The sequence below is a fragment of the Babylonia areolata genome, chromosome 31 (genome assembly GCF_041734735.1).
Source record: "Babylonia areolata isolate BAREFJ2019XMU chromosome 31, ASM4173473v1, whole genome shotgun sequence".
Classification (NCBI taxonomy): domain Eukaryota; kingdom Metazoa; phylum Mollusca; class Gastropoda; order Neogastropoda; family Buccinidae; genus Babylonia; species Babylonia areolata.
The window spans coordinates 21,945,057-21,968,280 of NC_134906.1; the positions used below are offsets into that span (position 1 = coordinate 21,945,057).

At 41.0% G+C, this 23,224-nt stretch overlaps 1 protein-coding gene and 1 long non-coding RNA gene across 2 annotated transcripts in view; both read left to right on the forward strand.

Annotated features, from left to right (window-relative positions):
* Positions 1-73: 73 nt before the first annotated feature.
* Positions 74-7,979, forward strand: LOC143276101 (uncharacterized). Its single transcript, XR_013053497.1, has 5 exons — positions 74-196; positions 4,383-4,431; positions 5,536-5,643; positions 7,081-7,143; positions 7,886-7,979. It is a non-coding gene; the product is annotated as an uncharacterized LOC143276101 (long non-coding RNA).
* A 1,688-nt stretch (positions 7,980-9,667) lies between these two features.
* Positions 9,668-23,224, forward strand: part of LOC143276047 (DNA (cytosine-5)-methyltransferase 1-like) — a 97,783-nt gene continuing 84,226 nt past the window's right edge. Inside the window, exons 1-5 of the mRNA XM_076580434.1 lie at positions 9,668-9,688; positions 11,298-11,577; positions 15,942-15,999; positions 17,760-17,900; positions 21,575-21,668. Coding sequence (XP_076436549.1) covers positions 9,668-9,688; positions 11,298-11,577; positions 15,942-15,999; positions 17,760-17,900; positions 21,575-21,668 — 594 coding nt within the window. The remainder of the gene's footprint in view (positions 9,689-11,297; positions 11,578-15,941; positions 16,000-17,759; positions 17,901-21,574; positions 21,669-23,224) is intronic.

Here is a 23,224-nt window from a genome sequence, read left to right on the forward strand (position 1 = left end):
AGAGCATGACCCGTGCCAGCCCGTGTAACAACGAACGATAACTGCAAAAGAAAATATTTGTGGTGTGTAGCCTCGAGCATCGCGCGAAACTTCGTAAAATGTCCACAATAGTCATGTCGACGACTCCTGTGTCACGACTGAGCTAAACAGCGTCAAGAATCGGAATGATGGAACTTTCACAGGAGACTAGAAAAAGGTGTGTGTAGGTATCGTGTATATTAAATGCATGACTGGCCTTTTATTGTGAATAATCTTATCAAGTGTCGGGTAGTCATTTTATTCCTTGTCTTCCCGTTAGTTTGAAAGTTCTGTTTGTTGGTCATATTTTATTTGTTTTTATTTTTTCCATCGAAAATACATGTTTTGGAAACAACACTGGCATTCGTAAAGAACGTGTTACATCCTAAATGGAAGAGTGAAACAGATGTTTTTGATCTCGTGAACAACATGAATGATAGTCGGGGCAAGATTTATACAGATGTTTTGTGTTAGGTACGAAACTGAAAGTAGAAAGTAAATCGTGTGGTTTATATTATGAAGGTAATGAGCGATATGGAGATTCTAAATGTGGATCCAACTCCTGTTGTGCTTGTTACAAATTGTGGTCCTCATGCAGGTGGCTCATATTTTGGCAATATCCACATTTCTTCCCCAGTGTTCTTTCCATTCAGTTTCGTTCCCAAGACGGAAAAATCGTAAATTTGCTTAAATAGCATTCTAATATACACTACATTTCTTCCCCCGTCAAGAGACGTAAAGAGGTCAGTCAAAGAGTGGAGGGGAAGAAATGTAAAGTATATTACAATGCCATTAACCAGTTTACAAGTTTTTTTCCGTCTTATAAACGGAAAAGTATAGGGGAAGAAATGTGGATATTGCCCACAATTTAAAAACCGTTATTGATGTTCAGTGCATACGCGCTCTCTCTCTCTCTCTCTCTCTCTCTCTCTCTCTCTCTCTCTCTCTCTCTCTCTCTCTCTCTCTCTCTCTCTCTCTTTCAGGCATTGATGTACATACATACCCCTCCCTCTCCTTGCCTTCTCCCTCCCACACACACATGAGCATGCATTTATGTACATGCACACACACAGACACACACACACACACACATGCACACGCAGTGACACACTGTTACTGATGTACACACACATGCATGACTGCATAGATTGTAGTAATTGTACACACACACACACACACACACACACACTTTGATGGCAGATATATACTCTCTCACATTTGAATTTAATATTTATGTTCCATGTCATGATGTAGGCACCATTGTTGTGTGTACAAACACAAAAGCACATGGTATACCACATGAAATATACCAAGAGACACACATTATATATACATCAACACAGGCAACACAATAACACATAGCATACTGTATTGGTCAACAGACTACACACATGCATGACAAATGCCAATGCAGTCATACTTATATGCTGAACACGGATGCACAAATATATTAATACCATTACCTGTGTGCTACATGCAGTTTTATTCTAGATCTGAATATCTGCCGACTTATTTTAACCTCACAAAGTAAATGAACTGAAAGATTTTAAAGTGTAACGACATAAAATTAGAATTTCTGCACTGTTGTGCGATAGCTTACATGCATGGGTATTTGCAATACTCTCTCTTCTACTGAGCTGTGTATAACCAAGCAAGGAAACCCACAGTGTTGGCTCAATATATATATGGGGCTGCAAGGGATGCTGGCAGGCCGGACAGCCAGTGCCATAGGCTGGACACTGACCACTGGTCCCCACGAGCAGCTAGCACGAGCAGTTCCTCACAGGCAGCCCCTCACAAGAAAAGTGTTCCCTTGGTAAAACATGGCTGGGTAGAAGATAGAGAATTAAAATCATGTTTCCTGCTTTTGGAAGCAATAAGGGGAAAGCCCTGAAGTATCACACACACGCACAGTTGAAGTAATTTCCACATCTCTCTCTCTCTCTCTCTCTCTCTCTCTCTCTCTCTCTCTCTCTCTCTCTCTCTCTCCTTTCAGCCTGTTCAGTCAAACCAAGAAGCAAAAGTCAAAACAAAAAGTATACATCAAAACTTGTAAGAAATTGCTTGATCAAAAGTGAAATTAAACAAAAAATAGTTTTCTTTCAAGTCATGCCAATTAAAAGAAAACGTTTCAGTTTCAAGCCAAGCCATTTCTTTTCACAATATATTTAGATACCCTTCATTGTGGATGAGATTATCGGGCAAACTGTGTTGGAAATCTGTTCATAATGTTGTTTCTTATTTTAGCCAGTTTGAAGTGTTTCACTAATTTGAATGGCTAAGATAGTTACAGTTTGTACTGCACAACATACATTGAAAAATGTTATGAATTGTTTTATTATTTCATTTCTTTAAATTGATTTTTTCACAAAAGTACACAAAAAACAACAACAAAAGAAATATAAGAATGTGTAGACACACAAAAACATTCCAACTAAGTGTTAAATAAACAACCATTTACACACACTGACAATGCAGTGGATTGGCAAGAACACACGACTTGCATGCAAGCACATTGACAAGCAAGCACCCCTTTTCCCTCTCCCACCCTCCCACCCCCTCACAATTTTCTGTAAGCAGAAAAACACCTCACTTGTTTACTACATTCATTCATTTTGTGTCTTAACCCCATTTTATACCTTTGGCTGATAATAGATACATGATAACAAGACTTGCTCTTTCACACATCTGTATTATGAATTGTGATAGAAAGACACGCTGGTCATATATATATTTCAGTAGCATTTGCACAGTACCTGCTGAGAATTGAAATTCAACACAGACAAGCACTGTTAAAAAAACTAAAAGTGAAAACATTCTTATTAGCATTAGATAGTTTACATTGTAAATAGTTGTATGCTTCTCATGTCCGTGATAGTTTGTAGGGTTTTATATTGATCTGTTTATGTTCTAATTCCACAATAGACAATATATATATTCATAAAAACTCATTGATTCATTGATTTGCAAAACTGAGATCCAGTGTCTTCAGGATCTCAGTTCACATGACATGAAATATAAATGTCATATTTAATAATAATAATAATAATACTATGATAATAATAATGTACATTTATATAGCGCCCTTTCTCTCTAAGAGCTCAGGGCGCTTTACATGAAAGAAAAATATTACAAGTTACGTAAAACATTCATGACCACTCTTTCTCAAAACCCCTCCTACCCCTCGCCCCTGCCCTCCCTCCCCACCTCCACTCCCAATCACACTCTCCCTTTCCCACTCTACATACATCCAAAGTGAGCTGACATGGGTGGTGTTGGAGACACAAGGAAGCTGAGAGTGCTTATAGATAAGTTTTAAAAAAGATGAGTTTTTAGTGATGAGCGAAAAGCAGAAATGGAATCAGTGTGCACATGTATATATAGGAGGAAGAGGGCAGAGTGGCTAAGATACTTATCTGCCAATACAGTGTCCCTGAGGGCCTGGGTTTGAATCCCTCTCTCCCAAGTTTGACTGGGAGATAAAACAAGTATCTGGTCACTTGGATGGGATGATAAAACAAGGACGATGGACCGAGGCCCCGTGTGCAGCAGGAAGTTGTCGCACTGTAAATGAACCCATGGCATGACGGGCGCAATAGTCGAGTGGTTAAAGCGTTGGACTGTCAATCTGAGGGTCCCGGGTTCGAATCACGGTGACGATCTCCCAGGTCAACATATGTACAGACCTGCTAGTGCCTGAACCCTCTTCGTGTGTATATCCAAGCAGAAGATCAAATACGTACGTTAAAGATCCTGTAATCCATGTCAGCGTTCGGTGGGTTATGAAAACAAGAACATACCCAGCATGCACACCCCCGAAAGCGGAGTATGGCTGCCTACATGGCAGGGTAAAAACGGTCATACATGTAAAAGCCCACTCGTGTGCATACGAGTGAATGCAGAAGAAGAAGAAGAACCCATGGCAACAAAAGGGCTGTCCTCTGGCAAAATTCTATTGAATCCACTCTGATAAGTACCCAAGTATACATGCTTGCACTTCAGGCCTGACTCAGTGTGTTGGGTTATGCTGCTGTCAGGCATCTGCCTACAAGATGTGGTGTAGCGTGTGTGTGTGTGTGTGTGTGTGTGTGTATCAGTATCAGTATCAGAAGCTTAAGGAGGCGTCACTGCGTTTGGACAAATCCATATACGCTGCACCACATCTGCCAAGCACATGCCTGACCAGCAGCATAACCCAATGCGCTTTGTCAGGCCTTGAGAAAAAAAAAGTGTGTGTATGTGTGTAGATTAGTCCAAATGCAGTGAAGCCATCTTGAGAAACTGAAACTCTCAGTTTAATTAGTGAGGATGAGATTATAATTCCCCTGAAATTTGCTGACAGTGACAGCCTTTTCTGCTTTCAGACTGCTGGAAATTAAAAAAGATTATGAGGAAGGAGACCTTACAGAAAAGGTATGTATGCACTAGTATACACATTAGCATACAGACACACTCACTCATGCACTCTTAAACACAACACACAGTGACACACATGCATGTTGGACATGCACTCTCTCTCTGTCTCTGTCTCTCTCTCCATCATCAGCTTTTACTGCTGCTGAAGTGATCGAAATGCTTCAGACTGAAGGTTTCGACATCGACGAGGATGATGAAGACGTTGAATAAAGTATCTACAGTGTAGAAAGCAACCAGCAAGAAGGTACTGATAGTGACTCAGCTTCTGAGAGCAGTGAAGAGGGAGGGGGGTGGGCGTTCACACGACGTGAGGAGAGGGGTCAGTGGGTCAAGTACAGCGATTTTCATTCAGTTACTTTATGTTTTGTATTTTTTGCGATTTTTGTAGGGAAAAGCAAGGGAGAAAACTATTGGTCCGGAGTGAGTTAAAAAGCCTTTGTGCCAATACAGTGTCGGTGGGTGTCTGGGTTCGAATCTCGGTCTCGCCCTTTCTTCCAAGTTTGACTGGAAAATAAAATCGAGCGTTAACTCACTCAGTACGGCCAGTCCTCTCTTCTCCTCTACACAGACCCCTCGGATGTCCAGTGGGTGTCTGAATGACCAAAACTTTAGCTTCCGTCATCAGAATTGTGGTATTCTTTGTCAACATTCACGTCTTCAGTATAAGAGCCTTCCGCTTGCAATATTTTGATGATGGTAATTGGGGTGAAACGCTGTTAACGTCGTCTCTTTCGCCGTTCGTATGGAAAGAGTTAAGTCATTTGAATGAAATGATAGAGATCACAGTCCTGTGTTTCTAGCCGTACTTGGCACACTGACAAAGAACCCATCTCAACAGAACTGTTGTCCTCTGGTGGCAGAATTCTGCGGAAGAAATCCACCACGGTAGGTACACAAACGTATGCATGCATGCATGCACGCAGGGCGTGACATGAGAGCGTTGGGTTATGCGGCTGGTCAGGCAGCTGTATAGCAGTTGTGGAATGTAGCGTACACATATATGGATTTGTTTCGTAGCGTACACATATATGGATTTGTTCAAACGCCTCCTTGAGAAACTGAAACTGAAAGATCCTTCCGTCATTTCTGTTTGAATTTCAGGGCTACTGGAGAAAGACCAGCCAGGTGCTGGAGCCATGTCTTCCAGACTCCTCCAGGAGGCTGCTCCGAGAAGCAGAGACAGATTTTCAGGAAGAGGTGCTGACTCCAGTAAGTGTACATATTGAGAACAGAAGACGGGCGCCATAGCCGAATGGTTAAAGCAGTGGACTTTCGATCTGAGGGTCACGGGTTCGAATCACGGTGACGGCGCCTGGTGGGTAAAGGGTGGAGATTTTTACGATCTCCCAGGACAACATATGTGCAGACCTGCCAGTGCCTGAACCCCCTTCGTGTGTATACGCAAGCATAAGATCAAATACGCACGTTAAAGATCCTGTAATCCATGTCAGCGTTCGGTGGGTTATGGAAACAAGAACATACCCAGCATGCACACCCCCGAAAGTGGAGTATGGCTGCCTACATGGCGGGGTAAAAACAGTCATACACGTAAAAAGCCCACTCGCGTATATACGAGTGAACGTGGGAGTTGAAGCCCACGAATGCAGAAGAAGAAGAAGAGAACAGAAAGTGGAGCGATGGCCATCACTCCACTTAGAGAATTTAGAATAAACATAAAGTGCCAGACTTGTGTCAGCCATATACGTGCATTCAAGTTAGTGTGCATGGTGTACATGTGTGTGTGTGTGTGTGTGTGTGTGTGGCAGTGAGTAAAGAGGATGGTCTGGGTTGCAACATGCTGATAATTATGAGAGAGGAGGGCAACTGAATCGCAAACACATAATTCTCTTTTGCGCACACTCAGCACACACATACCCAGACCCCCCCCCCCACCCCCCTCCCCCCCCCCCCCACCCTCACCCCCCACCGCCCCACTCATACACGTCACCCATCTCACACACACACACACACACACACGCTTTCATACATGAAAGTTGCTCTCACACATATGCACTCACTAAGTTAGATATACACATACAAACTTGTATACACTTACAGATAGACAACCAGACACACACACACACACACACACACACACACACACACAGATAGTCTCTCTCTCGCTCTTTCTCACACACACACACACACACACACACACACACATACACATGCGCACACATACACACACACACATACACACACACATATGCACATGTACATACACTTAAGTATATACACATGAATTTTATACATATACACATACACACAAATGAAAGTTGTTAAATTGTTTTCAGAATATAAAAAGCCACACTCAGACTGAAACTATGTATACTTGCAGGTTGATTTCACCACTTATACTTTTCTCTCTCTCTCTCTCTCTCTCTCTCTCTCTCTCTCTCTCTCTCTCTTATGGAGAAATCAGAGGCACTTTAAAGTTCTACATAAAACATCAAAAAAAACCCCCGAAGTATTGTTGGCTACATGGCAGGGTAAAAACGGTCATACTCCTAAAAGCCCACTCGTGTGCATGCGAGTGAACGTGGGAGTTGTAGCCCACAAACGAAGAAGATTTACTTATTGGAGAAGGAGAAGAAAAAAAAAAGTTCCGCCATTGATGTGTTTTTTTTCTCTTGCTGCTGTGTGCAGAAAGGATTCTGCAAAAAGGTGGGGCAGGTTCTGGAGCCTTTCCTGGAACTCGGAGAAGCAGAGGTGGGTTGAGCAGTTTGATTATATATAGTTATTTATTTAGTTATTTATATATATATATATATATATATACATATATATTTGTTGTTGTTGTTGTTGTTTTTTGTATGTTTATAGTTGACTTCATCAAGTTTTTGCGCCTAATACATATTATTATTAGTAGTAGTAGTTCTTTTTCTTTATATATTTATCTTCTTTTTTTTCTCTCAAGGCCTGACTTAGCGCGTTGGGTTACGCTGCTGGTCAGGCATCCGCTTGGCAGATGTGGTGTAGCATATATGGATTTGTCCGAACGCAGTGACGCCTCCTTGAGCTGCTGAAACTGAAACTGAAACTGATTATCACTGAGAGACTGTTGTGCCAGCTGATGTCTGAAAGAAGACAATATGTGTCTACCCATTTTAACCCATTCAACACTAGGGAAATTACAGCTTCGGGAAGCTTCCCTGTCATACACAGAAAATATACTGAAATCAACCGCTCTTCTCCTCCAAATTAACACAGCCGAAAATAGTATAGAAGTCAGTTTCCTCTGCTTTCGGTTTATACATTTATGACACAGCACATGAAAACCCTGTTTGAGTCACAGGCAGTTATTCTTAGCAATGCACAAAAACATGACTTTAGGTCAAAGTAATGAAAAATAGAAATTTTTTCAAAATTTTCAAGTCTTTTTTTTTTCTGCTGTCGATAAGCATTTTAGCATAGAACTACCTGAAACTGTAGTATTTTTTTATGTTTTCAGGTGCTTGCGTTGTTGGTACTGCTGCACACATTGGTCACTTAAGTCACAATGTTCAGTGCATTTGGCTCCAGGCTTTTCTGAAATTACATCAGCCGATGATGTGGCGCTACACTTAATGACTGCAGTTAGTAAACGTTATTTCGATCTCGGATCAAAAGATTGATGAGAATTACGAGAATTTTTTTTTGTTTGTTTGTTTTTTGTTCAAACACAAATGCAGCCTTTGTCTCTCATTTGAACATTCACTGTCGCTGTTGGCTCTGCTCTTTCGTGGCTTGACGTCACTCCTCCACTGGGCGTTCCTGACTTTGTTTGAGTAAAGAAAGAAAATACAAAATTTCACCCTCTCCAAGACCATCCTGCAAGGGACTGTAGAGGGAGGGCGCAGACGGGGGCGGCAGAGACAGAGCTGGTCCGACAACGTCAAGGAATGGACCGAAATGACGATGCCAGATCTCCTCACGACAGCTACCAACAGAACGGCATGACGAGCTATGACATCTTCCTCATGTCCCCCCAACGACCCCAGCAGTCGAGGGAATGACCACACAAATGCAGCCTTTGTCTCTCATTTGAACATTCACTGTCGCTGTTGGCTCTGCTCTTTCGTGGCTTGACGTCACTCCTCCACTGGGCGTTCCTGACTTTGTTTGAGTAAAGAAAGAAAATACAAAAATTTCTGGGTTTTTTTTTGTTTTTTTTTATCACATGTAAATTTTTAATTTAATTACTTATACTTAACCGTGACCCACTAGTGCAGAGTCTGGCAGGGGTCTGATTCCTGTCCTGTGCAAACTACTACCCGCCGATGCGGAGAAAATGAAAGTAACTATGGCCGATAACCTCCCGAAGTAGGTTACCTCCCCTTTGCATCCCTGACTAGCGCCCTCTTTTTCAGGCAGCCATCTTGACTCCTGCTCCTGTGCTCGGCATACGGCTAAGTTTTTTTTTTTGTATTTTCTGTCTGCCTATCGATTCTTTGGCGCTCTCATTTTGTGTCGAATCACAACAGGTCACAAAACTACTTGGCCCGATTGGGCGATCGAGCTCTTCTTCTTCTTCTTCTGCGTACGCGGGCTTCGACTCCCACGTTCACTCGTATGTACGCGAGTGGGCTTTTTACGTGTATGACACATTTTTACCCCGCCATGTAGGCAGCCATACTCCGCTTTCGAGGGTGGTGCATGCTGGGTATGTTCTTGTTTCCATAACCCACCGAACGCTGACATGGATTACAGGATCTTTAACATGCGTATTTGATCTTGTGCTTGCGTATACACACAAAGGGGGTTCAGGCACTAGCAGGTCTGCACATATGTTGACCTGAGAGATCGTAAAAATCTCCACCCTTTACCCACCAGGCGCCGTCACCGTGATTCGAACCCGGGACCCTCAGATTGAAAGTCCAACACTTTAACCATTCGGCTAGGGTGCCCATCTATCGATCGAGCTCATATTAACTGAATTTTTAGACACCACATACATGTTCAAGATAATTCTTGTTCTAAAGTTACAAGCAGGCAAATGTATGTTTTTTTTTCATGAGCCAAATTTCTTCATTTGTTCTTTTCGGGCATGCCAACTTTGAAAAATTTATGGATGAAAAACTATAATAGATCAACTCCGTTTTTTTATGTTAATCTGTATTTTTTAAACTTTCTGACAGTACATATATATAGAAAAATTAATGATAAATTCTCACTTTAGCTGGGTTTTTGTGTGCTGTGTCACATATGTAGGAGCATAGAAACTTTCAGTGAAAGAAATTTTGAAGTCCGAGCAATGCTCAGCCACACAGGTTCAGTGAGTTAACTCATTCTTATCAGGTGTCCATGTGTACATGTGTGAAGGGTTAGTACATATGATAATGTATAGTAGCAGTAGTTGTAGCAGTGATGGTGTTATTATTATTGTTATTATTATGATTGTTATTGTTGTTGTTGTTGTTGTTCCATTTCTGCAGATGGAATATTGATATTTGTAGACAGATATGACATTGAAAGTATTAGAAGATGGATATATCAAACCATTTTGTGTGTGTGTGTGTGTGTGTGTTTCTTGTTTTTTTCCATTTCCGCTGATGTATCTTAAATTTGGTTGGCATGTCACAGCAGCATACTCAGAGCAGTTGATACTTGTCGTCCTGTGTGTAACGCACACTTAGCCAGCACATTGGAAAAAAAACAAACCAACCCTTGGCAACGTAAGTGTTGTCCTCCAGCAAAATTCTGTGGAAGAAATCCACTCTGATTTGGCACACAAGTACATTCACGTGCACTGAAGGGCTGACAGATGTGAATAATAATAATAATAATAATAATAGCAATACATAGTTTTTCTATGGCGCGATATCCAGCACCAGTGCTGCTCAAAGTGCCTTACATCATCCAGTTGACTATAAACATGCCTTAGAAAACACATCAACTACTATCTGACAATGGAAAACATCCAGTGTGTACAAATGAATGAAAAAGCACGCTTAAGAGATGAATCAGATTATAAAAGCTATGAAGTAAATAAGGCTTAGATAAAAACAAAATGCATTTCATAGAACACACACGCACATGCACACGCACACATACACACGCGCGCGCGCGCACGCATACACACACACACACGCACACACACACACACGCACACACACACACATATATATATATATATAGATGTCCCTCCCTTACGGACACACACACACACACAAACACAGACGCACACATGCTGACATTAGATATCAACTGCACAAAAAACAAAATTGCATAAGCATTGAGATATTTCTTATTTTCTAACATAGAATTCTGTTCGGACATACTAACATGCCTTCACACTTACACACACTCAAGGCCTGACTAAGCGCATTGGGTTGTGCTGCAGGTCAGGCATCTGCCTGGCTGGTGTGGATTTTGTCTGAATGCAGTGACACCTTTGAGGTCAGTTTCAGTTTCTCAAGGAGGCGTCACTGTGTTCGGACAAATCCATACCTGCTACACCACATCTGCAAGGAGATTTCTGACCAGCAGCATAACCCAGTGCACTCTGTCAGGCCTTGAGTGCATGCTTATATATTTGTGTGCCTATCAGAGTGGATTTCTTCTTCAGAATTTTGCCAGAGGACAACACTTTGGTTGCCATGGGTTCTTTATCAGAACACTGAGTGCTGCACACGGGACCTCGTTTTTTTTTTTTTTTTTTTTTTTTTTTTTTGTCTCATCCGAAAGACTAGACGCTCAGTCTGATTTTCCAGTCAAACTTGGGAGAAAGGGCGAGAGTGGGATTCGAACCCACACCCTCACGGACTCTGTGTATCGGCAGATGAGCGTCTTAACCCTTCTGCCACCGTCCTCCCTTTTGAGAAACTGCAACTGAAACGTGTCAGGAGAGAGGTGTTCAGTTTGTACTGCCTGACCACTTGCAGACAGCAGCAGAGCCAGGGACGACAGACACTCCGACAGCGGTTAAGGGAAAAGCAGCAGAATCTCCGACAATAGCAGAGCCCAAAACGACAGGCACTGCGACAGCTGCAGAGGCAAAGGCAGCAGAATCTCCGACAGTAGCAGAGCTAAAGGCGACAGATGCTCCAGCGGCAGCAGAGCCAAAGGCAGTAGACTCCCCGACAACCGCAGAGCCAAGGGCCACAGTCTCTCCGACCATCGAATCCAAAGTCGCTCGGGTCCGGAACAAGAGAAGATCCAGAGGTGAGGCTGGTTAGGGACGTGGGCGTGAATGTAGAGAGCGAAACAGGTGGTGAAGATGGGGAGAGAACACTGAACACTGAACACTTTAATGTCAATAGCTTTACAGCCCTAATGACATGGGGGTTCATAATACAAATAACAACATGCATCAATAGTAATAATATTGATGAAAACCAAAGCCAAAACGAAATCAATCAATCTGTGCAACAAAGTGCAGTTCGACCATCCATTCAAAGTAATGACATGTAGTGAGAAATAAAAACAAAAACATATATAAATGTATAACATAAATATTTTCCATATGAGAATGACAACACAGATTTCACTTTTCACAATGAGCAACACCTGATACTATTTTATTATTGTTGAGTTTTTTTTCGTCGCATGTTATTCGCTTCTGCAATATATTTTGCAAGTGACTGTAGCAAAGTTTCCTGATTTAGATTAAGCACTCCAAAAATATCTTCATTCTTTGCTGAATTTGTTTTAAATACAACACATTTTTCTCGAATATCGTCATAAGCTTTACAACTAAACAAAAAATGCAATTCATCCTCCCTTGAATGACCGCACATCGGACAAGGGGAGAGTAACGAGGGCTCAGTCTGAAACCACTTAGAGAGAAAGAGAGGTGGGACGGAGAGTTCAAAGTGAGAGAGACAAATGGAGAGAGTGTGAGAGAAAGAGAGATTATGTATTTGCATTTCTTTTTATCACAACAGATTCCTTTGTGTGAAATTTGTGCTGCTCTCCCTAGGGACAGGGAGAGCGCATCACTACACTACAGCATGACCCTTTTTTTTTTTTTTTTTTTTTCCAGCGTGCAGTTTTATTTCTTTTTTGCTATCCTCCTCCCGCCTCCTCCCCCATCCCCTCGCCTCCCCATCTCCTGGCTTCTGTTATTTTTACCTTATTCTATTGTTTTGTGAGTGAGGTGCATTCATTGAATGTGTTGCAGTCGTGGGTGATTTGCTGTGGTGCGCAAGGATAACTGAATGAACAAGACCACAACAGTTCTCTGCGTTTTTGAACATTGGTTCAGTCCCCAAAATCTCTTTATTTTTGACTCACTTGTGTAAACAAAGTGAGTCTATGTTTTAACCCGGTGTTCGGTTGTCTGTCTGTGTGTGTCTGTGTGTCTGTGGTAAACTTTAACATTGACATTTTCTCTGCAAATACTTTGTCAGTTGACACCAAATTAGGCATAAAAATAGGAAAAATTCAGTTCTTTCCAGACATCTTGTTTAAAACAATATTGCGCCTCTGGGATGGGCACAGAAAAATAAAGAATGAAGCTTAATTATATGCAAACTGCATTTACTGTTATATTTATATTTTTTGTATTCTCTAAACTTGGCACTTTGATCTGATATTCTGACCCAACAACAAGAGCAGTCATTATTATCCTTTTTTGTTCAAACAGGAACTTCTTTTGCTAAGCATGGAATTTTTATTTATTTTGCAAACGTTTTGGTGCAGATAGTAAAAAAAATGGAAATTACTCTGTAATTAATGCTAGGGGACTTAATTTGCTTGAAACTGATCTTTCTCATCTTAAACATTACATTTTGAAATTATACTCAATACATAAAAAGCTTGGATTTTTTTTTTTTTTAAGTGTATCACAAGTGAGTCTTGAAGGCCTTGCCTCTCTTGGTTTGTAGGTTGTATTATGATTTATACTTTGTCATATGCAGAAGTATTGATATGGTGTTTGGGGTTTTTTATGTGGTAGAGATATGTTTTTAATTTGTATCTGTAAATCCTTAAGATATGTTTTTAATTTGTATCTGTAAATTCTTAGACATGTTTTTAATTTGTATCTGTAAATCCTAAAGATATGTTTTTAATTTGTATCTGTAAATTCTTAGACATGTTTTTAATTTAATTTGTATCTGTAAATCCTAAAGATATGTTTTTAATTTGTATCTGTAAATCCTTAGACATGTTTTTAATTTGTATCTGTAAATCCTTTTTAAATTCTTAACTGTAAATCATGTAATTATTATCTGAAGTTCCTATCTCCCCCCCTGTCCTCCTCCCGCCCCCTCCCCCCTCCCCTCGCCTCCCCATCTCCTTGCTTCTGTTATTTTTACCTTATTCTGTTGTTTTGTGAGTGAGGTGCATTCATTGAATGTGTTTCAGTCGTGGGTGATTTGCTGTGCTGTGCAAGGATAACTGAATGAACAAGACCACAACAGTTTTCTGAGTTTTTGAACATCGGTTCAGTCCCCAAAATCTCTTTATTGACTCACTTGTGTAAACAAAGTGAGTCTATGTTTTAACCCGGTGTTCGGTTGTCTGTGTGTGCGTCTGTGTGTGTCTGTGTGTCCGTGGTGAACGTTAACATTGACATTTTCTCTGCAAATACTTTGTCAGTTGACACCAAATTAGGCATAAAGATAGGAAAAATTCAGTTCTTTCCAGACATCTTGTTTAAAACAATATTGCACCTCTGGGATGGGCACAAAAAATAATAAATGAAGCCTAATTGTATGCAAACTGCATTCACTGTTATATTTATATTTTTTGTATTATCTAAACTTGGCACTTTGATCTGATATTCTGACCCAACAAGAAGAGCAGTCATTATTATCATTTTTTGCTAATCATGGAAGTTTTATTTATTTTGGAAACGTTTTGGTGCAGTCAGTAAAAAATGGAAATTACTCTGTAATTAGTGCTAGGGGACTTAATTTGCTTGAAACTGATCTCTCTCATCTTAAACATTACATTTTGAAATTATACTCAATACATAAAAAGCTTTTCTTTTTTTTTTTAAGTGTATCACAAGTGAGTCTTGAAGGCCTTGTCTCTCTTGTTTTGTAGGTTGTGTTATGATTTATACTTTGTCATATGCAGAAGTATTGATATGGTGTTTGGGTTTTTTTTATGTGGTAGAGATATGTTTTTAATTTGTATCTGTAAATCCTAAAGATATGTTTTTAATTTGTATCTGTAAATCCTTCGACATGTTTTTAATTTGTATCTGTAAATCCTTTTTAAATTCTTAACTGTAAATCATGTAATTATTATCTGAAGTTCCTATCTCCCCCCCCTGTCCTCCTCCCGGCCCCTCCCCCCTCCCCTCGCTTCCCCATCTCCTTTCTTCCGTTATTTTTACCTTATTCTATTGTTTTATGAGTGAGGTGCATTCATTGAATGTGTTACAGTCGTGGGTGATTTGCTGTGGTGCACAAGGATAACTGAATGAACAAGACCACAACAGTTTTCTGAGTTTTTGAACATCGGTTCAGTCCCCAAAATCTCTTTATTGACTCACTTGTGTAAACAAAGTGAGTCTATGTTTTAACCCGGTGTTCGGTTGTCTGTGTGTGCGTCTGTGTGTGTCTGTGTGTCCGTGGTGAACTTTAACATTGACATTTCTCTACAAATACTTTGTCAGTTGACACCAAATTAGGCATAAAAATAGGAAAAATTCAGTTCTTTCCAGTCATCTTGTTTAAAACAATATTGCACCTCTGGGATGGGCACAAAAAATAATAAATGAAGCCTAATTGTATGCAAACTGCATTCACTGTTATATTTATATTTTTTGTATTATCTAAACTTGGCACTTTGATCTGATATTCTGACCCAACAAGAAGAGCAGTCATTATTATCATTTTTTGCTAATCATGGAAGTTTTATTTATTTTGGAAACGTTTTGGTGCAGTCAGTAAAAAATGGAAATTACTCTGTAATTAATGCTAGGGGACTTAATTTGCTTGAAACTGATCTTTCTCATCTTAAACATTACATTTTGAAATTATACTCAATACATAAAAAGCTAGGATTTTTTCTTCTTTTTTTTCTTTTTTTTTTAAGTGTATCACAAGTGAGTCTTGAAGGCCTTGTCTCTCTTGTTTTGTAGGTTGTGTTATGATTTATACTTTGTCATATGCAGAAGTATTGATATGGTGTTTGGGTTTTTTTTATGTGGTAGAGATATGTTTTTAATTTGTATCTGTAAATCCTTAAGATATGTTTTTAATTTGTATCTGTAAATCCTTCGACATGTTTTTAATTTGTATCTGTAAATCTTTTTTAAATTCTTAACTGTAAATCATGTAATTATTATCTGAAGTTCCTATCTCCCCCCCCTGTCCTCCTCCCGCCCCCTCCCCCCTCCCCTCGCCTCCCCATCTCCTGGCTTCTGTTAATTTTTACCTTATTCTATTGTTTTGTGAGTGAGGTGCATTCATTGAATGTGTTACAGTCGTGGGTGATTTGCTGTGGTGCGCAAGGATAACTGAATGAACAAGACCACAACAGTTTTCCGCGTTTTTGAACATCGGTACAGTCCCCCAAAATCTCTTTATTTTGTTTGTTGATGTTGTCAGTGCCTGTTGGTTGTTGTGCAGGTACCAACGGGGCACCAACGTTGACGAACGGTCAACAACAGGTGCAGATAAAATCCAGGTATTTATGTGCAGTAATAAAAAGGGATAAAAAAAATAAAAAAATTGTATTTGTATTTCTTTTTATCACAACAGATTTCTCTGTATGAAATTCGGGCTGCTCGTCCCCAGGGAGAGCGCATCGCTACACTACAGCGCCACCCTTTTTTTTTTTTTTTTTTTTTTTTTCCTGCGTGGTGCAGTTTTATTTGTTTTTCCTATTGAAGTGGATTTTTCTACAGAGTTTTGCCAGGAACAACCCTTTTGTTGCCATGGGTTCTTTTATGCGCGCTAAGTGCATGCTGCACACGGGACCCTGGTTTATCGTCTCACACACACACACACACACACACACACCTTGCCCTTTGTCCCTTCCTCAGTTCTCTCTCTCTCTTTGTCTCTGTGTGTGTGTGTGTGTGTCTGTCTCTCTCTGTCTCTGTGTCTCTTTCTGTGTCGCTCGCTGTCTCTCTCTCTGTGTCTCTGTCTCTCTCTGTGTCTCTGTCTCTCTCTCTCTGTCTCTGTCTCTCTCTGTGTCTGTCTCTGTCTCTCTCTCTCTCTCTGTCTCTCTCTATTTGTCTCTCTGTCTCTCTCTCTCTGTGTCTGTCTCTGTCTGTCTCTCTGTCTCTGGCTGTCTCTCTCTCTGTCTGTCTCTCTGTCTGTCTCTCTTTCTGTCTGTCTGTCTCGTTACCTGTCCTTTCCATCTCTGCTTTATAGTTTAATAGGCAGTGTGTGTGTGTGTGTGTGTGTGTGTCTGTCTGTCTGTCTGTCTGTCTGTCTCTGTCTCTCTCTCTGTGTCTCTTTCTGTGTTGCTCGCTGTCTCTCTCTCTGTCTCTGTCTCTCTATCTGTCTGTCTCTGTCTCTCTCTCTCTGTCTCTCTATTTTTCTCTCTGTCTCTGTCTCTCTCTCTGTCTCTGTCTCTCTCTCTCTGTCTGTCTCTCTGTCTCTTTGTCTCTGGCTGTCTCTCTCTCTCTGTGTCTGTCTCTCTGTCTTTCTGTCTGTCTGTCTGTCAAGTTACCTGTCCTTTCCATCTCTGCTTTATAGTTTAATAGGCAATGTGTGCATGTCTTTTTTTCTTCTCAGTGTTGATTGGTTCAGAGCCATACCATGGTCATGAATTAAATCATTCTTCTTCTTCTTATTGTTGTTGTTGTTATTGTTATTATTATTATTATTATCATCATCATCATTTGTTTTAATTATCATAATTGTTTTATTATTGTTGTTGTTGTTGTTCTTGTTGTTTTTGTTATCATCATTTAGAACCCTGCTGAAGTTAAGATCAAATCAGTAGTAGTAGTAGGAGTAGTACTATGTAGACCCTTGCTTGATGATGATTATGCCATGTAGAACGTTGATGAAGTAATGGATTAAATATTTTTCTACTTTTTTTTTTTTTTTTTTATTATGTAGAACCTTGCAGAAGTTATAAATTAAATCATTGATATCATCATTATTGTTGTTATTATTATTATTATTATTATTGATATAATCATCGTTGTTGTAATTAATATTATTATTATTATTATCATCATCATCATCATCATCATCATTATTATCATTATTATTATTATTATCATCATCATTATTATTATTATTGTTGTTGTTATTATTATTATTATTATGATTATCATCATCATCATCATCTTTATTATTATTATCATTATCATTATTTTTATCATCATGATCATCATTATTATTATTATCATTATCATTATTGTTATTATCATCATCATCATCATTATTATCATTATTGTTACCATGAAGTGTTGACGTGCGTTGCAGCAGTTCCCGAAAGAGGGGCGCAGGAGCGGAGCAGAGAAAGGGAGGCAAGGCCGGCGCGGGAAAGAAGCGGGAGGAGGAGGGTAAGGAGGCCCCCGACAGCGACACGCCCTGCAAGCGCCAGAGGACTGCCGAAAACAGCGGGTCAGTGCCGAGCCTTTTCCGCTCCATGACTCCCGTTTCATTGTCACTTTTCTCCAGGAGGAATCGCTGCATCCGTTGCGGAGTGATGGCCTGGAGGTAACGCGTCCGCCTAGGAAGCGAGAGAATCTGAGCGCGCTGGTTCGAATCACGGCTCAGCCGCAGATATTTTCTCCCCCCTCCACTACACCTTGAGTGGTGGTCTGGACGGCTAGTCATTCGGATGAGATGATAAACCGAGGTCCCGTGTGCTAGCATGCACTTAGCGCACGTAAAAGAACCCACAGCAACAAAAGGGTTGTTTCTGGCAAAATTCTGTAGAAAAATCCACTTTGATAGGAAAAACAAGTACAAAAACTGCATGCAGGAAAAATACAAAAAAAAATGGGTGGCGCTGTAGTGTAGCAACGCGCTCTCCCTGGGGAGAGCAGCCGGAATTTCACACAGAGAAATCTGTTGTGATAAAAAGAGAAATACAGATACAAATCCCTATACAAGTTATAATTATCCCGTCTGCTAAGCAGATGCCTGATAATGATAATAGTATTTATATATCGTTGAATCATGTGCAGAGACAAATCTAAGCGCTTTCATACCAGTCTCTCACACGGATGCAAAACTCTAAAACTGAAGAAACTGAAGTCAAGGAAGAGGCAGGGAAGGGAGGCTATTTTGGGAAGAGGTGGGTTTTAAGGCCAGACTTGAAAGAGCTGAGTGCGGAGACCTGAAGAAGAGAAAGAGGAAGTTCATTCTTCTTCTTCTTCTTCTTCTGCGTTCGTGGGCTTCAACTCCCACGTTCACTCGTATATACGTGAGTGGGCTTTTACGTGTATGACCGTTTTTAACCCGCCATGTAGGCAGCCATACTCCGCTTTCGAGGGGTGTGCATGCTGGGTATGTTCTTGTTTCCATAACCCACCGAACGCTGACATGGATTACAGGATCTTTAACGTGCGTATTTGATCTTCTGCTTGCGTATACACACGAAGGGGGTTCAGGCATTAGCAGGTCTGCACATATGTTGACCTGGGAGATCGTAAAAATCCCCACCCTTTACCCACCAGGTGCCCTCACCATGATTCGAACCCGGGACCCTCAGATTGAGGGTCCAACGCTTTAACCATTCGGCTGTTGCGCCCGTCGGAAGTTCATTCCAAAAGCAAGGTCCAGAGACGGGGAAGGAAAGGCAGCCAGCAGTGTAGTGTTTGAATCTGGGTATGCGTAAACAGGGTGGATCGGAAGCCGCTACATCAGCATGACCCCAGTGCAGCTGGTCAGGCCTTGAGTGCATCGCATACCATAAAGTTCGGTCTATAAGCCGCGACTTTTTCTCCCAGCTTCAACCTCTGCGGCTTATGCAGTGATGCGGCTTATCTGAGGATTTTAACGATCCCGGAAATGTGTCACGTTCTCGTCTATTCTTAGCTGCCCTTCAGCTCAACCAAATCATGATTTCTGTCCATGAATTTTTGGATGAGCTTCAGGTTAGTGTGCTATCTGTTCATGTTTTATAAATGAAATCCGCACATATTAAAGCCTTCAGATCAGCATTCAGGTCTGCTCTGCTTAATGCCTATGATCCAGCCTTCAAATTGAAGGCAATCGACTTAGCAGACGACAGTGCAAGCTACGAAGCAGCAGCGACCTTCACCTTGCGTTCATGTTCATCAAGTGAAAGTGAGGCTGAAGTCAGTGACAAGATGGCGGAGGAAGCTGTGCTGGTTCTCTTCAACTCAGACACTGAAGACGAAGATTCAGTGGATTTAGTGAGCAGGATGACGTTGAATAGATTTGACTATCCCTAAATTATGGATCTTATTTTCGTTCTTTTTTTGTGGCACTAGCATTATTTTCCCTTGCTTTTCTTTGTGTTGTTTCCGCTTGTGTTTATTTCATAACCTACAGTATTGACAGCTTTTCTGTAGTATCGGTGTGTGTTCCGGTACCGGTAACAAGTGCGGCTTATGTGTGTATGAAGTGCATGAAGAAAATTAAGTGGGTGCAGCTTATATACCAGTGCACTCAATAGACCGAAGATTACAGTACATGTTTGTGTATTTAGCAGAGCGGATTTTCCCATCTACTGAGTTTTTCCTTCCAGAGGACAGCACTTGATGTTGCCATGGGTTCTTTTTCAGTGCGCCAAGCGCATGCTGTTCTGAATCTGGGTATGCGTAAACAGGGTGGATCGTAAGCCGCTACATCAGCATGACCCCAGTGCAGCTGGTCAGGCCTTGAGTGCATCGCATGCCATAAAGTTCGGTCTATAAGCCGCGACTTTTTCTCCCAGCTTCAACCTCTGCGGCTTATGCAGTGATGCGGCTTATCTTAGGATTTTAACGATCCCGGAAATGTGTCACGTTCTCGTCTATTCTTAGCTGCCCTTCAGCTCAACCAAATCATGATTTCTGTCCATGAATTTTTGGATGAGCTTCAGGTTAGTGTGCTAACTGTTCATGTTTTATAAATGAAATCCGCACATATTAAAGCCTTCAGATCAGCATTCAGGTCTACTCTGCTCAAGCGCATACCCTCATCATGCCGAAAATGCGACTTAATGCCTATGATCCAGCCTTCAGATTGAAGGCGATTGACTTAGCAGACGACAGTGCAAGCTACGAAGCAGCAGCGACCTTCACCTTGCGTTCATGTTCATCAAGTGAAAGTGCTGTTCAAGTGACCTTGTCCGTTCCAAAAGACTGGATGCTCAGTTTGATTTTAAAAGCAAAATCAATCAGGCAGGACAAATCACTCCAGCTTTTGGGATTTTTGAGATGCTCTCCTCTGGTCGACGGTACAGAAGTATAAAGATGAAAAACCAATCGCTTCGCCAGTAGCTTTTTCCCCAAAGCAGTCAATGCCCTGTCTCTCGAACAAATCCAGTGTGATAAATAGAATTGTGCAACCAACAACCATCTACCTGAATATCTAGTCATCAGCCCCATCCACATGTAACATGCAGCTTCTGTTCAAACTTGTGTGTGTGTGTGTGTGTGTGTGTGCAGTGCGTGCATGCATGAGTATGCACAAGTTTTTATATTGATATGCGCTTGTATGTATCTCATTTCTACTGTATCTGTGTTTGTGTATGATTTTCGATCTATGTTCGTATCTTGTTATGTACTATCCCCCCCCCCCCCCCCCCCCAATATTCCTTGTGACCCCGGTACACTTGGTAATAAAGACATATTCTATTCTATTCTATTTTCCAGTCAGACTTTGGGGAAAAGGGCGAGACTGGGATTGAAACCCAGGCCCCTTTTTGCGCTTTTCTTTTAAATGACTCGTTTTATTCAGTTCAGATTTATTATGGGGTATGCATTCATCTTCACTTTAAGGTAGTTTTCTGGGCAGTGTGCTTTGTAGGTTTCCATTATTATGCTGCAGCTTTGGGGGGGGGTTAGTTCACATTTGTGGACCATCCCAGCACCGACTGTCCTGAAACCCTCTTGGCCGAGAGAGTGGGGATGTAACTTGGGGGGAAAGACTCTCCACTTTAATCTAATTTGTGCCTAGGTAGTCTGATCGTAGTCAGACACAACTGACTGTCATACCTACACATATTACTATTGTTATTATTGTTGATTGTACCGTTGTTAGTATTGATATTAGTGTTGTTGTTGTTTTGATGTATTATTGTACTTGTGAAAGTTGTTTGCTTTCTTTTTATGTTTCAGCGATGAATGTGTGTCGTCAGCGTACTGTTCGGAGTGCAAACAAGAGCTCGGGAACCCGGAGCTCAAGGTTTTCCAAGGGGATTCTGAAGATGCTGTAAGAATCGGGGGATTCTAACTCTTTCACTGCCAGGTTATCCCTCGAAAGCGGAGTATGGCTGCCTATATGGCGGGGTAAAAACGGTCATACACGTAAAAGCCCACTCGTTTGCATACAAGTGAACGTGGGAGTTGCAGCCCACAGATGAAGAAGAAGAGGAAGAAGACTGCCAGGTTTATGTGAGGAAAACACTCCCCAGGGCCAGATATTTTAGATAGGATGCTCTCAGTCGCAGGCTTCGGTTCATGTCAAAACAACGCAATGAACTTGTTCAGTTCAAACTGGGTCGGGGGGGGGGAAGGTCAGTCATTGGTTCTGTTGGCAGGAAACATGTTTTATTGTCACGTTCAAGTGACACATTGCTAGTCGTCTGTCTTTCTTGTGTTTTCATGCCACATTCATCTTAACTCTTTCCATACGAACGGCGAAAGAGACGACGTTAACAGCGTTTCACCCCAATTACCATCATCAAAATATTGCTAGCGGAAGGCTCTTGCACTGAAGAGGTGAATATTGACAAAGAATACCACAATTCTGACGACGGAAGCTAAAGGTTGGGTCATTCAGACACCCACTGGACATCCGAGGGGTCTGTGTAGAGGAGAAGAGAGGACTGGCCGTACTGAGTGAGTTAAACAATTTCTACATTGATGCTTACTATTCTGGAATCAAAGACTTTTTTTTTTTTTTTTTTTTTCTCAAGCGCATTGGGTTACGTTGCTGGTCAGACATCTGCTTGGCAGATGTGGTGTAGCGTATATGGATTTGTCCGAACGCAGTGACGCCTCCTTGAGCTACTGATACTGATACTGATACTGGCTGCAGCTGTTGAGCTTTGTTACAGTGTGAAGAATGATCTCATCAATATGACACCTTGATGTCGACAAAAGTCGCCTATGGCAGTGAAAGAGTTAAACTCTGTGTGTGTGTGTGTGTGTGTGTGTGTGTGTGTGTGTGTGTGTGCATTGTTGATAGGTTTGCTGTTTGAGTTCTTGTTGAATTTATTGTTGACATGTTTACCATTGTTGACATGTTTACGTGTGTGCTGTATGCATTGTTGACATGTTTATTGTAGACGTGTGTGCTGCGTGTGTTGTTAAAATGTTTTATCGCTGACAGGTTAATTGTTGAAGTGTTTATGGTTGACAAGTTTGCTGTTCATGTGCTTGTTGTTGAAGTGTTTATCATTGGAAGGATTGTCATTGTCATGTTTAGTGCTGATATGCTCATTGTTGACAGGTTTAATGTTGATGTGTTAACAGTTGACATGCTTATTATTGATGTGTTTAATGTTGACATGCTTGTTATTGTCGTCTTTACTGTTGACATGCGTATTATTGACGTGTTTACTTTTGACATGCTTATTGATGTGTTTATGGTTGGCGTGTTTACTGTTGACATGCTTATTGATGTGTTTATGGTTGGCGTGTTTACTGTTGATATGGTTATTGATGTGTTTACTGTTGACATGTTTACTGTTGACATGGTTATTATTGATGTGTTTACTGTTGACATGTTTACTGTTGACATGCATATACTATTGACGTCTTTAT